The sequence below is a fragment of the Heloderma suspectum genome, chromosome 3 (assembly GCF_057233095.1).
Source record: "Heloderma suspectum isolate Gila_16-S chromosome 3, 16-S_ref, whole genome shotgun sequence".
NCBI lineage: Eukaryota > Metazoa > Chordata > Lepidosauria > Squamata > Helodermatidae > Heloderma > Heloderma suspectum.
In genome coordinates this window covers 89624651-89637738 of record NC_139460.1, presented here as the reverse complement: position 1 = coordinate 89637738, position 13088 = coordinate 89624651, and the positions used below count along the sequence as shown (strand labels likewise).

Below are 13088 nucleotides of genomic sequence, written 5' to 3'. Positions count from 1 at the left end.
TTGTGTAAACATGGGGCAAGGGTGGAAGGAAATCTAGAAAAAGCTTGATGGATTACTGAAGCAGTGGTTACATAGTATTATCACACATTCAAAAAAAGTACTTTATTACTGAGCATATCTTTCAACTTAATAGTCTCATGATATTTTTATACCAATAACTATCATTTTCAGAGATACTTTAGAAGTCAAGACAGTATGCTTAAAGTGGAGTTTTGTCTAGTGGCAAGGCGGTATGCCCTGACTCTCCAAGCCCTGACAAATGGACAATCTACTCCTAATGAAATCACTATATTCATCATTATTAATATTATGCCTGATATTCAGTCCAGTATGATTTCTATTGGCAACATACTGTGTCACTTTATCGTTTCTATCCCTGGAAACATGTTTTGTTTAAAATACTTAAGGTACCTATTTCTTCAATAAATCATTAAGAATGCCCACTGGCTTTTGTTTTCCCATTGTTCTCTGTTGCTGGCAGGATAGCCCTTCAAGGGGGTGGGGCATCATGGGTGGCATTGCTGATTTCTTCAGAAATGATGTTTGAGATTGATGGAATGAGACACTACCACTTCATAGGTTTTCTTCCCTGTTGTATTGTAACCCAGGGAGTTGTCCTGTGATGGGGTTAAAAGTATGTTTGCATCCGCTTGCAGTTAGGCGTGTTAGCACTAGACCAGATTTAAGAAACAGTTACCTAGAAAAAGAAATTTTGTACAGCATCCTGACTTCTGGGCATGTGTACTTGACTTCACAATTCTCCTGGTCTGCAATCACTGGCAAGAAGTTTTCCTGTCTAGACAAAGGATTGGCTAGGGTCCAATACACACCCTTCTTTGCTGAAGGCAGAGGCCCTACCAGTAGGTATGCTTTGTAATTATTTCAAAGTTAAAGAGGTTTTGCTTCATTGGCCAGATTTATTTCAAATAGGTTACAATTTTGGAACAATAGGCTGGTTCTCATTTTTAAATCCTGGTGTAATTACTGTCCTAATTCATTGACATTGGACATTAGTACGTTGCCTTGCCCTTGTCTGTTTTTAAATGACAGGACAAATTCCATTGTAGCTGTTGGTATTATTTTTCTTAAAACAAAGGACATACTGAAATACTTGAAGAATTAAGTACCTATCTTGAGCCTCTTTTAAAGGAAATTGATATATGTTCTGAATATGGCTATTCAGGAAACAAAAATAGAAATTACATTATTATCAGTGCCTGGCTACTTCTGATATAACAGGATGGGTCATAAGAAGTGCAGTTTATTAAACTTGCTCCATTTTGTTTTGTTCTCCTAATATCACCTGTATTTGTTGAAAATAAGTAGCTGATCAGCCTGAGGAATTGGGAGCTAGTGTTTCTGTGACTCCTGAAGAAATGGCAAAACTGTTATACAAACCTCAAAAGGGAGAATGGCAGGGGAAATCCCAGGATGAAGAGTGTGAACGGATTATTTGTGGAATTGATCAGCTTTTGAGACTTGGTAAGGATCTAGAAATCTGACGTCTGTCTGTCATCTCATCTATCTGTGTGCGTGTGTGTGTGAGAGAGAGAGTTGGTTTAAAGATTGAGGATGCACACTGCAAGTATTTTGACTGTAAATGCAACTTGTTTCAGTCTCTACTAAGTTTTCCAAAATAAGGTCTAACTTGTTTTTAATACCTGACTAATTATTTGTATGGAAATCAGTGTACTAGAAATTTAGCTGCTTTAACTGACTGAAATTATTATTTGGCAGATATTTCAGCAGCATTTGCTGGCCCAGTTGATTTGAGTACATATCCAAAGTACAGTACAGTAATAGCTTATCCAACAGACCTTTGGACTATCCGGATGAGACTAGTCAACCAGTTTTACAGGTTAGTCTGATTTGACACTAGAAATAAAGTAATACATCAGTCTTATAAAACTGCTGTAAAGGTAAGCTAAATATTCTCAAAAAAGATGATCTGGAAAATCCTCAAGATAGAACCTCATGATAGAAGAATGTACAAATGAGGAAAGTAATGAATATATATTGTTCAGTCCTCTGTTCTCTCCAACTTCTACAGGAATTGGAGGCAGTATCCCACAATGCCCATGTGCCTTCGGGACACACTGCTAGCACAATGGGAAGCTAGAGGTTCTTAAAGCAACTGGAAATAAGCAGAAACAGTTAATGGGGCAGGTCAGTGGAGGGATCTCTGCTGACCTGTCTCAATCTGGAAACAATTGGTTGGGTCCCACTGCCACAATAGAATGAGCGGAAGTGCAGTGGATACTGCCCTAGGTGTCCACTATCCTTAATCCCTACATTGGGAAGAACCTTATTCTGGATTTTTCCAAAGGTCCTCTTCTTGGTGTATAATCTGTCTTCAGAAAAAAATTGATACAGCTCTTTGGTTTAGCCAATGTTTTCAATATTCCAAAAGAGCTTTCAGTATCCATGTCTACAGAATTTAGCATAATGCACAGAACACTGATTGCCCCTTTAGCATTCTTTGAGACCTTAATGGTCTTGTTCACACATAACAAGGGTGAATTTTCCTGCAGGTTTTCTTGTTGTGGCAGTGGCCACCATTTTGAATAATCAGGGCATGGCAGGGGCACGGCATAGCTTCTCATTATGTATGAACCTGGTGAGGGTGGGTTGTTGGGATGGTTGACAAGCCACCCGCAACCCTGAAACAGCCCATGGGTTCTGGGTGGCTTGTCAACCACCCTAACAACTGACCCTTGCCAGGTTCACACAGCATTGGTGGCTTGGATTGCCAACCCAATTTCTTCAGGCACCATAACCCACCGTGGCTAATAAGCCATGGTGGGCTGCAGTGATCATGCAAACCAGGTCAATGTCTTATAAGGTACATATGGGAAGGATTTTCTAGTGGTTTAGAGGTATATAGGGTCACAGTTTTGCTACCGAGTGTCAGATATAGAATATTTTACATATATGTCTGGAAGCTAAAAATAAGTTCAGGGTGGGTGGTGACTGGAATTAGAGTACCTTTAGTAGATTTAAAAGTGTGTAGGCTGCTGTTGCACCTTTGGATGAAACAGTCATTGTTAGAAGGACTAGAAAGGATAATACTATCTCAAGCACATAATATTTTTTGCTTTCAGTAAGATAGCATGTTGCTAAAATGTTAAATAAATGACAGGTAGGATTCTTTCACTTAGTGATCTCTAGTTTTAGTGAATGAGGATTTATTTTTCCTGTTTAAATCATATTCTATTTACTGTTAAATATAGGAGGCTCTCTGCACTGATTTGGGAAGTAAGATGTATTGAGAGCAATGCCCTAACTTTCAATGAACCCAAGAGCACTATTGCTAGATCTGCTCAAAAAATCACAGATCAGCTCTTAGAATTCATCAGGTAAGCAACATTTCAGGCTAAACAATAAATTTAAGTTTCTTAACATTAAATTAGAATTGTCTTATTTTTAGTTGTTGCTTATGACCATTGTTTGCTATGAGAGTAGCTGCAGGTTTTAAAAATATTAACCTGTAAGCTTGAAAATTGATTACAAAATAGTTTTGTGTCTCTGTCCGTGTTCAGAATAGACATATTTTGATTTTCAACAGCACTTGTGGTCATACTGGATATAGTTGAGGTCATTCGTTACAAGTTACAAATGTTGACATTCGATGTGCCTCTTCCTGACTCAACATCATTTAGAAAAATGCCAAACTTGTGTTTGCTATAGTCTTACATATAGGCAACAGCTGCATTTTTTTCTTGAAAGTAACAAAGAACATATTTTTATTTTCCAGGAATCCAAATTGTACAGATATTTTTGAGTTGTGTATTGCAATAAATAATGAGGACAGCACTGATGCTGCTGAACTGGTAATAAAACTTAATTCTTATGCCATGCAATTAACTATTAGCTTATTATACCAGCTATTTTATCAAGCTATATCTGTTCCATTCACCCTAGTACTGTAAGGTCATTGAACAGGATGGTGTCTGACACCTTATCTCTAAATAAATGTTAACTTTTAAAAATGAACTTGTCTTGTCTGTTTTGTAGGATGATGAAGAGACCTATGTACCGAGAACATCTTCTAGAAAAGTAAGTCAGTCTGCCTTAACTGTAACTTCCCCAATATACAGTCAGGGCCAGAAATATTGGAACAAGGATAACTGTTTTGGCAGTTGGCCTTTGTACACCACCACATTGAAGTTGAAAGGAAACACACCCAGATGGGAACGAAGTCAGGACTTTCAGCTGTAATTCAAGGGGTTTGACAAAAGTGGGGCACTAACCATTCAGGAAGGACAGCCAGGGGCATACACACAAACCCATCGCTGGTGGCTCATAAGTAATGGAATGAATGGCTGACAAGCAGCTGCATGGCCAGGTGTGGCCTGTTTCCTGGGCACCCCATCACCAGTCAAGCAGATAAAAGGCCTGGAGGTGGTTAACATTTGCATTTGGTAGCTATTTACTGGAACTCCCAACATGAAGTCCAAAGAGGTGTCCATGTGAGTGAAGGAGGCCATCATTAGGCTGAGGAAACAAAATAAAAACCCATCAGAGAGATAGCAGAAAAACAGGGGGAGTGGCCAATACAACAGTTTGGAACAGCCTAAAAAAGAAGGAATTAACTGGCAAGCTCAGCAACAGCAAAAGGCCTGGAAGACCACGGAAGACAACTAAAGTGGATGACCGCAGAATTCTGCTCATGGTGAAGAGGAACCCTTTCACAACATCTAGCCAGGTCAAGAACGCTCTTGCGGAGGTAGGCATGTCATTGTCAACATCTACAGTCAAGAAACGCCTTTATGAATGTAAATACAGAGGCTTCACAACAAGGTGCAAACCACTGATAACGCTCAAGAACCAAAAGGCCTTTGCCAGCAAACACCTAAAAAAGCCTGCCCAGTTCTGGAATAAGATTCTTTGGACTGATGAAACCAAGATTAACTTGTACCAGAATGATGGGAAAAGAAAAGTATGGAGAAGGAAAGGAACAGCTCATGATCCAAAGCATACCACATCGTCTGTCAAACATGGTGGAGGCAGTGTTACGACATGGGCATGTATGGCTGCCGATAGAACCGGGTCACTGGTGTTTATTGATGACCTGACTGCTGATAAAAGCAGCAGGATGAATTCTGAAGTGTATAGGGCTATACTTTCTGCTCAGATTCAACCAAATGCTGCCAAACTGATAGGATGCCGCTTCATATTGCGGATGGATAATGACCCAAAACATACAGCAAAAGCTACCCAAGAGTTTCTGAAGGCAAAGAAGTGGGATGTTCTTCAATGGCCAAGTCAGTCACCTGATCTCAACCCAATAGAGTATGCTTTTCCCTTACTGAAGACAAGACTGAAGGCAGAAAGGCCCACAAACAAGCAGCAGCTGAAGGCAGCTGCAGTAAAGGCCTGGCAAAGCATCTTGAGGGAGGAAACTCAGCATGTGGTCATGTCCATGGGTTCCAGACTTCAGGCAGTCATTGACTGCAAAGGATTTTCATCCAGGTATTAAAGGCGACCCTTAAGTTTGAAATGATGTTGGTTTGTTCCATTACTTATGAGCCACCAACGATGGGTGTGTGTGTATGTCACTACACAACAAGGTGCAAACCACTGGTAACGCTCAAGAACCAAAGGCCTTTGCCAGCAAACACCTAAAAAAGCCTGCCCAGTTCTGGGTGTGTGTGTATGTACTTCCTGAATGGTTAGTGCCCCATCTGGTGCAAAGAGACATCCATCATGGTTAACTTTTCCCACTGTTCAGAACGGGCAAGGAACATGTGACCAGGCTTTTTGCCTTGGTCCTGGCCTATGTGGCTCCTCCCACCCAATTCATTCCTTGCCTCTGCTTAGGACAGAGCTGGTTCTAGTTTCTCTTTCAACAAACTCTCTACTCGGGTCTCGTATTATCTTATTCTCTTTTCCTATTCTTTATCTCTACATACTTTGGAGTTTACCTTCTCTCCTTTTCCAGTTTTTCTGTTCTCTGCTAAACAAACAAACAAACACAGAGAGAGCTTTTACTTCTTTTTCCTTCTCTTGGCTTTTTCTTTTTGCTACAAGATGGCTCCAACAAACAAAAATCTCCAAAACTGGAAAGGAAAAAGAGAGGTCAGTAACTTATATTAGAGTTGCTTGGACCCAAACTGCTGTTCATGAAGCACCTCCTCCCATCAAATCAGAAGAGCGATTGGTCACTGCTGCTTCAGACCGTGAGGATTCTGTCTGGAGGGGCCTGTAGTTTCCAAGCAAAAGCCGATTCCCGTGCCTCACCAGGATTCTTTCAGGGGGCCTGTAGCAAAGCTGACACTTGTGCCCCACTGATTCCGATGCCATTACAGCAATCAACCCTTGCGCAATGCATCAAATGGAGGCTGATCATGGCAGATCCCCTCCGGAACAGGAAGATCCAGGATTGTGCGTCCTTTCCTGCATTCCCACCTCACCTGAGACTAATCCAGTCATCAACCCAGAGGTCTTTGCCAGGGCGTGTAAGCAATTCTGGGGACCTTCAGAGTGGGAAGAGGCCATGTTTTGCCCACCTTTTTTCCCACCAGAAAACACTTTCATTTTCCCAGTCCTGTAACGCTTGCGTTCTCAGCCTACTCAGCCATCCCCAGGGGAGGAAATAGAGATGCAGCAGGCCCCTTTGGATGCCTATTCCTCTTCCTCAAGGCAAATGGCTATGCAAGTCTCCCCCCTCCCCCCCCCCCACAAAGATTAGAGGAAGGCCCATAGTTCAGTGATAGAGCATATGCTTTGAATACAAAAGGTCCTGGGTTTGATTCCTGGAACCTCCAAGTAGGACTGGGAAAGACCCTTCTCTGCCTGACCCCCTGGAAAGCTGCTGCCACTCAGTGTAAATAATCCTGAGCTGGATAGAACAATGGTCTGAATTGTCATAAGGCACCTTTTAAGACCCTCGGTTAACCACTAAAGGGAAGCATTGTAAGACTAAAAGGGTTATACATGAACATCTTTCAGACTCAGATTCTTTGGTTTTGTTAGATGCAGCAGCACAGTTAGAAGGGGAATTGTCTGGGTTCCGTGGAAGAACCTTCCAATGTAAGGTTATTTGATATGGAAGACTTCCTTCCTATTCTCTCCAAAGCTATGGTGCCTTTAAATATTCGTTCCTTAACTCAAGAACCAGCCAGGCCTCCTAAAAGTGAGGCCTTGTTTCCAGAGCCAAAGCCAGCTGATCATGAGGTCCCTTCTCTTTTGTCTTTTGAAAACGTGGTTAAAGCTGAACAGAATCCCCCTCCCCCACCAAGCAGGAAGGCCTCCAACCTGGCACAAAGGTACTATTCTTTATCACAGAGAGTTATGGAAGAACTTAAGATGCCCTTTGTTGATGTTCCTGTGGCAGCCTTACTCTTGTGAGCCATGAATCCTAAGGATGGGGATACCCTACTTCAAGAATGTATTGAAAATCATATTGAAACAGCACTAAGGCTCATGAGGCCACTGTCTTGGAGCTTTGGGCTTCTGCCACAGCATCCTTTTTTCTCTAGGGCTTACCTTTCTTTGGGTAGAGGATATTTAGGGAGTTGGATAGTTTCACCCTACTTAAGAGTTTATTAAAACTGAATAAGACTTGCACCCTTATCTGACTTGCCACACAGGATTACATGATGTTCCATTGCTGCAACCGCAGTGGCAAGATGTTCACCCTGGTTTAAACACTGCAACATGGATGCTTGTTCCAAAGGAAACCTAGCTACCATTCCCATTGTAGAGCCCCACCTCTTTGGAGAAGAGGCTGTTAAGAATATCTTAGTGGAAACTAAAGATGAGAAGAAGGGTATGCCCACTTCTTCAAAGAAAGATGACAGGAAACCTAATAGGGCCTTTTGTTCCGTTTGTACCTTCAGGTCCCCATTCAGTCCTTCCTTTTGGCTTTGTAACTAAGTTCTCAAAGCCTAGCTGATTCTAAACCAGATTTAGTCCTCTACTCAGGCCAGAGTAGGTCCCTCCCAGTCCTCCAAGACCCCTCACCAGCAGTTCTGACTTCTCTTCCCGCATGTGTGGGAGAAAGACGGCAACACTTCCTTCATACATAGAAGCAGACAGCACCAGACACCTGGACTCTAAGCACCATTCAACATGGATATTTTCTGGAGTTTCAATCCATCCCCAGAAGCAGGTTCCTTCCCTTCCCATTCTTCCAGGTCTGTCCCCAAGCAATAGCTAATGTCTGCAGCAATTGCCAAGAGACAGGGGCCACAGAACCTGCCCCCACCCTTTAATCCCATCTGAGGGAGATTTCGTATCCTCTAGACCTCATGAAGGCCTACCTCCCTGCCCCCATAATTATATAGCATGGGAGATTTCTTCGCTTTGCTTAACACAGGGTACCACTACCGAATTAGGCCAAGGTCCTTACGCCTGGCATCAGCATCAAGAGTCTACTCCAAGCTCATGCTGGCATTGGTAGTTCACCTTACTCAAGGCCATTCACATATACCCTTACCTGGATTATCTCCTTCTGAAGTCCCCATCACTGACAAGGGCCCATTCAGATCTATAGATCACACTGTCCTGTTTCCAGGACCTCGTCTGACTTTTTTTCAGTGCAAAAAGAGCCACCTCAAACCGTCCGAATCCTTAATTCATTTAGGAGTGCTTCTAGATACCTCCAGGGCATACTACTTTTAGCTCCAGACAGAATCTCCAAACTCAGTCAGGTAGCAAAGCCCCTCCTTCAAACACGTACAGTAGATCTTATATTTCTAGCACAAGCCTTTAGGTCTCATGATGATCCTGCTCTGGGACAGATTACATTCCAGACCCCTACAGTGGCTCCTCTCATTTTAAACTAAAATAATTCAGAGGCACCACATCAGAATTACCTTACCTCACATAGTCAGAATATCCATGCTGTGGTGAAAAATGTCATGAAACATATCAAAGGGCACACCCTTTCAAGAGCCACGTCACATAATTGTGACTACAAATGCCAGCCTGGAGAGGTGGGGTTGGGCTTGTAGCTAGGGCCAGCCATCCCAACCAGGATCTCTGGCCTCCCATAGTCAAGCACCACAGTATAAATTGGTTGGAGCTCCGAGAAATTCACCCCTCCATCAAACACTTTGCTCAACACATAGGCCCTGCTCATTTTTAGTCAGAACAGACAGGGCAATGGCTTTAGCCCTTAAATTGTCGGGGAGGGACTAAATCAAAATTCCTACACAAGGTGGTCTCCTCCTTCCTCCTCTGGGCAGAACACAACATCTCGTTCATTATTGCACAGCACATTTAGGGGACCCTTAGTATTTATTTTATACCCTACCTTCTACCAAAAAAAAGGCACTCAAGGCAGTTCAGTACAGAGACCAACTTTTTAAACTGACAGTGCCTTGATCCCAGGGGATGCACTCTGGAGATGACAATCTTTCAGCAGCATTGCCATCATTTTGGCCATTCCTGGTGGACTTACTCCCCTCTCCTCTCAATAACCAGCTGCCGTATTTCTTCTCCAGACACCTAGTTCCCATCAGCGGACACGGATGCACTCCACTCCCCCTGGCCCAGGGGCAAGCTTTATGTGTTCCCTCCTTTTCCATTTTTAACCAGGGTTCTCAGAAAAATCATGGAGCAATCAGGCAACTCTAATGTTCAGAGCTCCATTTTGGCTCCAGAGGTCATGGTTCTCTCAAATCCTTCAACTGGCACGAACAGACTTGTAGTTCCTTCTCTTGAGGGTAGAGTGATCTGGCATTTGGACCCAAACTGGCTTCATCTAGACACTTGGCTACTGAGCACAGCTCCTTCCCCTCACTAGGCTACTCTGCAGAGGTAACTAACACCCTGTTGTCCCCCAGGAGACCATCTACCAACTGAATATATGAAATAATTTGAAAGGTTTTTCTGCGTAGGTGTAGAAGAAAGCATCTGGACTGCAAGATAGCAGGAATCAAGGAATTACTTCTGTTCTTCCAAACATGGCTAGACATGGGACTCCCGAGTGAACACGCTTCACAGACAAGCTGTAGTTCTCTTCAGTTCTCTAGACCATGCCACAAGCCCGTTGGTTCTCACCTGCACTGTCAGCAATTTCTCAGAGGGGTGACACTGCTATGTCCTCCATTTATACATTGCTTCCCAACTTGGACTCTGCATCTGATACTGTTACCAGTTCTCCATTGAGCTGCTGAGAACGGTCTCACTACATTTTCTTACTCTCAAGGTGCTATTCTTCATAGCTATAACATCAGCCAAAAGGGTCTCAGAACTAGCTGCACCCTCCATGCAGGATCACTTCTGTTCGTTCAGCAAGGATTCTGTCACTTTTGGCCAAACTCTTCCTTTGTACTCAAAATTAATGCTGTTTTTACAGAGAACACAAGAGGTGGTTCTCAGTTCCTTCTGTCCTAATCCTTCGCATCCCTCTGAGTGGGACTGGCACATCTCGGATATTAGGAGAGCCAGCAAAAACTACCATAAAATAACTGATGAACCTTGGCGTTCTGATTCCCTGTTTGTTTCCATCCTACTGCATTGGGGAAAAAGCCCTCCTGTACCACCCTTGCTAGGTAGTTCAAGGCATGCATATTTGTGGCCATTGGGATTAAAAACTAAACAAAATAAAACTCCCTAAACTTGCACACACCACAGCACGTTCCACCAAGGCTGCAGCTGCTTCAGTGTTCTTTCTCTGCTATCACTCCTTTAGTGGAGATCTACAAGGCAGCTACTTGGTCCTCACATCACACATTTGTTAGGCATTATAAATATGCTCTGGCTGAACCAGCCTTTGGACATAAGAGTATTACAACAGGTTTTACCTCAAACTTAGGTTCAGCCTAATTTGGTGCCCACCCTATGGGAATAGTAGCATTTGCACATCCCATGATGAATGTCTCCTCACAGCAGATGAGAGTGGAAAGCTGGGTACCTACCATGAAGTTCCACTCTGATTTGGTGCGCAGGAGACATCCATGCCACACCCCGTGGTAGGCTAAGCAATCTCATTATGTTTTTTCCAAAGGGAGTGTGCCAATCCCTAAGAGATGAGTTTTTGTTCTGTCTCTTCAGTTGTCTCATCATCTTGTTTCTGGCTCCTCAATCAGTACCCTGTTTAAAAGCTTGGCTAGAAAAGAACTGGCTGGGAGGAGCCACATAGGCCAGGGCCAAAGCAAAAACCCTGGTCGCATGTTCCTTGCCTGTCCTGGGCAGTGGGAGAAGTTAACCATGATGGATGTCTCCTGTGCACCGAATCAGAATGGAACTTCACAGTAGATAGCCAAGTTTCCATTTCGTAATAATACTGTTAGGAAGTGTACAGATGAATATGAAATATTATATCCCAGTCTATCCAAGTGTCTTTGCCAGGCGTATTTTTTGAACTATTCCTTAATTTCATTGTATACTTAGGAATATTATACTTCTGTTTTAAAGAGACAGGTCCTGAAAAGGAAAACCACAGCAAAACCCAGCTATGATGAAAATAGTTGGAAGAAGCAATGTATGGAACTTGTAAACTTAATTTTCCAGTGTGAGGATTCCGAGCCATTTAGACAACCTGTTGACCTGGATCAGTACCCTGTAAGTTATTGTTCATTGATGTGACCATGACATATATGCTTCATTTTATAGCATTTCTAGCGTACAATGTACTTTCCTATTCTTATCCCATTTTGTTTCTCAACAGTGTTCTCAAATAGGTTAGGTTGAGAGAGCTATTTATGTTGGGCTAACCTGCAAGTTCCATTGCTGAACAGTGGTATAACTATTCCCTCAGAGGAAGTGTTCTGTTTCCTCCACTGAGTTTCCTAACTGTAAAAGTGGCCAAGAAAGCTACAAGATGGTTCTCTCTCCACCAGAACCCCATTCCAGATTAGTAATGCAGAATAGTGACTATCACTTGGCTCTGTCATCTCCAGACGGAGGATCTTTCCTTCATAATTAATCTAGCTTCTTTCAAATATTCTTCATGGAGAAAAAACTATCAATTTCAGAATCTGCCCTCAAAGCTGCATGGTCAAACTTGGCTAGTATAGTCATGCTTCTTTTCAGTCCATAGAAAAATATATACTAGAATTACCTTGGGTGATTTTACACAGTGTTCTTCTGTTTGTTTTGTCCACAGGTTTACATGTGGACTTACAGGCTTACATGTCTGATAAACCCCACACCATATTTTTTATTTATGTATCCCAAACTGTTTTAAATAATGGAGTCATTTGGGTCTGTTTATTTAGGACTACAGAGAAATTATAGACACACCGATGGATTTGGGCACAGTGAAGGAGACACTAGAAGCGGGAAACTATGATACTCCTGTGGAACTCTGCAAAGATATCAGATTAATATTTAGCAATGCTAAAGCATATACCCCAAATAAAAGGTCTAAGGTAACACTTCTATACTGCTTACCGTACTAGTAAAATCAGCATCTGTTTCAGTTAGAGAGAGGTTAAAGGGAGTAGGGGAGGAATGAAAACCTGTGTCTGAAGATGAACTGGTGGTGTGATAACATTGCAGGTCTTGTTTCTGTATTAAAAGGTGCTGGTTTGATTTGTGAAATATAGGTGAGTTTCTAGTTACAAAAGCAATTTAAAGCAAACAGAATGAAAAGAAATATGAGTTGCACCAAGGTCACAGATGTCTATATGGAGTAACAAATCTTCCATGGCAACGCTGCAAAATCATAGAAGATTCATGCTTTCAAATGTACTATCACATTAGTTTACATCTAAGTTTATATTACAAAGTACACATCTGTACTTTGGGCTGATGACACTGGAACGAAACCTAATTTTATTTGAACAGGGTTGTTGTGTTGTACCTCTTGACTGTCTATGGGGTTCTATACAGAAAATCTGTTCCAAAATACCCCTGTATCTTAGTGCATGGGAAGAGTTGAAAGGTTATCTAAAATCATAAGATTTCTCTGTTACATTCCTTTTGTTTTGTATGGAAACTTTCATCTACTGATTCTTGCTTATTAAGACTTTTAAATACTAGTTTCACTTGTTACTTTATCAAAGACCAAACCTTAATGAAATATCGATGTCAAAGACTTTGACTGATGCATTGACTGAGATACCCCATCACACTTGGAAATAGAAATTAGAGGAGGTTATAAATATAAAGGGATCTTAAGAACTTAGTTCGTT

At 42.1% G+C, this 13088-nt stretch overlaps 1 protein-coding gene across 3 annotated transcripts in view; it reads left to right on the top strand.

Annotated features, from left to right (window-relative positions):
• Positions 1-13088, top strand: part of BRWD1 (bromodomain and WD repeat domain containing 1) — a 78502-nt gene that overhangs the window by 53382 nt on the left and 12032 nt on the right. For 2 of the 3 annotated variants that reach the window (XM_084843746.1, XM_084843748.1), the window contains 7 exons: positions 1324-1482; positions 1738-1858; positions 3231-3356; positions 3755-3830; positions 4015-4056; positions 11368-11514; positions 12171-12323. In XM_084843746.1, the coding sequence (XP_084699872.1) occupies positions 1324-1482; positions 1738-1858; positions 3231-3356; positions 3755-3830; positions 4015-4056; positions 11368-11514; positions 12171-12323 (824 nt within the window). The remainder of the gene's footprint in view (positions 1-1323; positions 1483-1737; positions 1859-3230; positions 3357-3754; positions 3831-4014; positions 4057-11367; positions 11515-12170; positions 12324-13088) is intronic. The other variant, XM_084843747.1, reaches the window with a different exon arrangement.